The sequence below is a fragment of the Zingiber officinale genome, chromosome 11A (assembly GCF_018446385.1).
Source record: "Zingiber officinale cultivar Zhangliang chromosome 11A, Zo_v1.1, whole genome shotgun sequence".
Taxonomy (NCBI): domain Eukaryota; kingdom Viridiplantae; phylum Streptophyta; class Magnoliopsida; order Zingiberales; family Zingiberaceae; genus Zingiber; species Zingiber officinale.
In genome coordinates, this window is record NC_056006.1 from 97,479,524 (window position 1) to 97,482,807 (window position 3,284).

At 49.3% G+C, this 3,284-nt stretch overlaps 1 protein-coding gene across 1 annotated transcript; it reads left to right on the forward strand.

Annotated features, from left to right (window-relative positions):
• The first annotated feature begins 388 nt into the window (after positions 1–388).
• On the forward strand, positions 389–2,225 carry LOC122032450 (homeobox-leucine zipper protein HOX11-like). The gene is made up of 4 exons (XM_042591739.1): positions 389–968; positions 1,153–1,442; positions 1,524–1,603; positions 1,681–2,225. The coding sequence occupies exons 1-4, from the start codon at positions 404–406 to the stop codon at positions 2,024–2,026; spliced, it is 1,281 nt and encodes a 426-aa protein (XP_042447673.1). The 5' UTR covers positions 389–403; the 3' UTR covers positions 2,027–2,225.
• Positions 2,226–3,284: the final 1,059 nt, after the last annotated feature.

Here is a 3,284-nt window from a genome sequence, read left to right on the forward strand (position 1 = left end):
GCGCTATCGCTCCGCAAGGTCGCTCCGTTCGGTCGCTCGCTGCGTCTTCCGTTTAATGAGATTTTATGGGCGACCATTGTTTACGGCGCAAGGCAGTAGCACTGTTGGAGAAAGCGGGTTCCCGAGCCAAAAGCCGGTTGCATCGCCTTCCTACGCCATGTGGGCGCATTCATTCGTTCGCTCATTTGGACCAAAAGGAAGACGAATAAACAATTGCGGAAATGATGCTGCGCCATGATCCCGTCCGCCCACGGCAAATACAGTGGCAATGATGGCGTGGCGTCGTCGCGCGCTGTGGGAAGGGGGACGGGGAATGAATGGGGTTGGGCAGGGGGGTTTCTTTTGCTGGCGGAAGCGTGGGGGGTGCGTGTGATAAGAGGAAATGATGATTAGCGCAATTATTATGGCGTTGAAATGGAATTATGTGTGGGAACATGTTTTGATGGCTAAACGGGATGGTGTTTTGGCTTTTGGGGTGGGGTGGGTCTCCCGTGTGTCAGTGTTTGTCAACCGAAGGTTTTGTCGGTCAAAGCCATGGCCGCTCTGCCTCTGTTCGCTTTGCCTTCTATCTACCATCCCCTCCCCCTGCGCTGCAGCGCCTGACGCCTCTATAAATCCCACCCAACCAAAAGGCTTCCCTTCATTCCTCCCTCCTCTCACTGCTCGCGTCTTTCCTTCCTTTTGCTCCTCGATGGAACTGGGGCTGAGGCTGGGGGAGGCGCCGGCGGTTAGGCCCTTCTGGGCCGCGAAGGCGGCGGAGACGGCGAAGAGAGGGAGTCTGGGGATTTTGTTTGGGATGAGATTAGGGGAAAAAGAGGACGCAATGGAGGAGGAGGAAGAGGAGGAGGAGGAGGAAGAGGAGAGGGGTTCCGCCGCGGCGCCGGTGCAGCTTAAGCTCCTTCCTCTCTTGCCTCATTCCGCGCAGCCTTCGTTTTCCCAGATGCGGTTCCCGTGGGCGTCCGAGGCCGGTAAGGGATCTGTCGGAGTTTCGGAAATTTTTATGGGTCGGACGATTTGGGGACGGCCTCTGCTTGTTGTCTTCTCGATCGTTTTCCGAACGAGGGTTTTGAGATCTGAGATATCTTTGTCTGTCAACGTCTCTACTGCGAGAAATGGTGATGGATTCTCGACTCGTGTTTTTTTGTGCCGCAGGGAACGTCGAACTGTCGATGCGAGGCTTCGATGTGAACCGGGCGCCGTCTGCCGGGGAAGCCGAGGAGGTGGCGGCGGCGGCGTCGTCGTCGCCCAACAGCACTGTCTCTTCCTTCCAGATGGAGTTTTCCGCCGGGAGAGGCGAGGGCGGAGCGCTGGCGGTGGAAAGGGCCTGTTCGAGAGCGAGCGACGAAGAAGAGAACGGCCTCGGGAGGAAGAAGCTCCGCCTCTCCAAGGAGCAGTCGGCCTTTCTGGAGGAGAGCTTCAAGGAGCACAACACCCTCAACCCCGTAAGAATCCAAATACGAAAAGGATCCGACCTTTTCCTTTTGCATCGAACGCTTGACGACTCTTTCTTTCTACTGTTGCAGAAGCAAAAGCTTGCTCTGGCGAAGCAGCTCAACCTGCGGCCGCGCCAAGTGGAGGTCTGGTTTCAGAACAGGAGAGCCAGGTATTCTTTCTTCTGAAAGCCCTAATTCACCTCAGTTATTTCTTCCATCTGGATCCAACTCCCATTGGCGATGGCAGGACGAAGCTGAAGCAGACGGAGGTGGACTGCGAGTACCTGAAGCGCTGCTGCCAGACGCTGACGGAAGAGAACCGGCGGCTCCAAAAGGAGGTGGCGGAGCTGAGGGCCCTCAAGACCTCCCACCCTTTCTACATGCATCTCCCCGCTACCACCCTCTCCATGTGCCCTTCCTGCGAGCGCGTCGCTTCCACCACCACCACCTCCGCCGCCGCCACCAACGCCAACACCTCCGAGCGGCGGCCGAACTCCTTCGCCGCTCTCTTCTCGATGCCCCGACCCTTACCGCTGGGCCCGACCGCTCAGGCTTCCTCTGCATCCCCCCGCCAGCCCTCGCCGGTTTCCTAAGAAGTAAAAAAAAAAAAAAACTCCGGCCACCGTCGCCGAGTGGCAATTCTTGTAAATAGCACTGTTTTGAAGGGCGTTCACGTCACTTGGCTCTTTTTTCTTCTCTGCTTTTAGCGTATTTTTGGAGCTTGGAGGGATTTTCTTGTCTTTTCTCAATTGGATTTAAAAAAAAAGGAGAAAAATTGCTTTTTAAGTCTTATAATTACTTCTTCTCTTCCTTTACTTCAATTCTCCTGCTGCTAATTAATTCTACTTATTAATAACAAATCTTCGAGAAAAGGACGAGAAAATCTCCTCCTCCTCTCTCTCTCTCTTCATCAATAAGTGGTGGTATGATAATGAATTTGATTGGGTGGTCAGCCACCATAATGTCGTTTTTGCCCTCATCGATGTGGCCAAAATGGCCGCCTGTGTGAGCGTGTCCAGAAACCTTCCTGGGCAGTTTCGATAGGACAAAGACGAAATCTTTCAGGTGTAATTAGATTTTAATGAAATACGAAATTAATCAGATTTGGGTGCTCATGTTGCTAGTCATAAATAAGGTCAATAATTCATAATTTGACTTTAAGGTTTTAGACTCAATCATGGCCGGTCAAAAAAGTAGATTTTGATTTTGTCGATTTTCTCCTTTGTAGATTCAAAATCATACTACTCAGTCTTATTTTGAATTCGTTAATGTTTTGTAACGATATAAACGAGCCAAATTGAATCGAATAATATTAAATTTAAATTTGGCTCATTTAAGTTATATTCAGATTTGAGCTCGGCTTGATTTCGAATCGAACTTTTATCATAAAGTTCGAGCTCAGCTCGTTTTGAAATTACTAAGCTCGTGAATAGTTCGAGCTTAGTTTGTTATTAGCTCGATTATCATAGTTAACGAGTTTAACTCATTAAGCGAGCTCGAGCTCGTTTTTGAGCTTATTTCAAAATTCATTTTGCAAGTTTATTAAGCGAGCTCGAAAACTCATTTTAATAAATATTCAACAAATCTAATAACTAAAATAATATAAACTCAACACATCATTAAATATCCTAAATTACTATATTAAACTTCCAAACTTAACACACCATCGAACATGTTCGTGAACTCTTTAATCGAGCCGAGTTTAAGCCCGAGTTTACGAGCTTATAAATGAACATGTTCTCGACTCTCGAGCCCTTTAAACGAGCCGAGCTTGAGCCTGAATTCCCGAGCTTATAAACGAATATATTCGTGAGCCCTTTAAACAAGCCGAGCTTGAGCCCTTTAAACGAG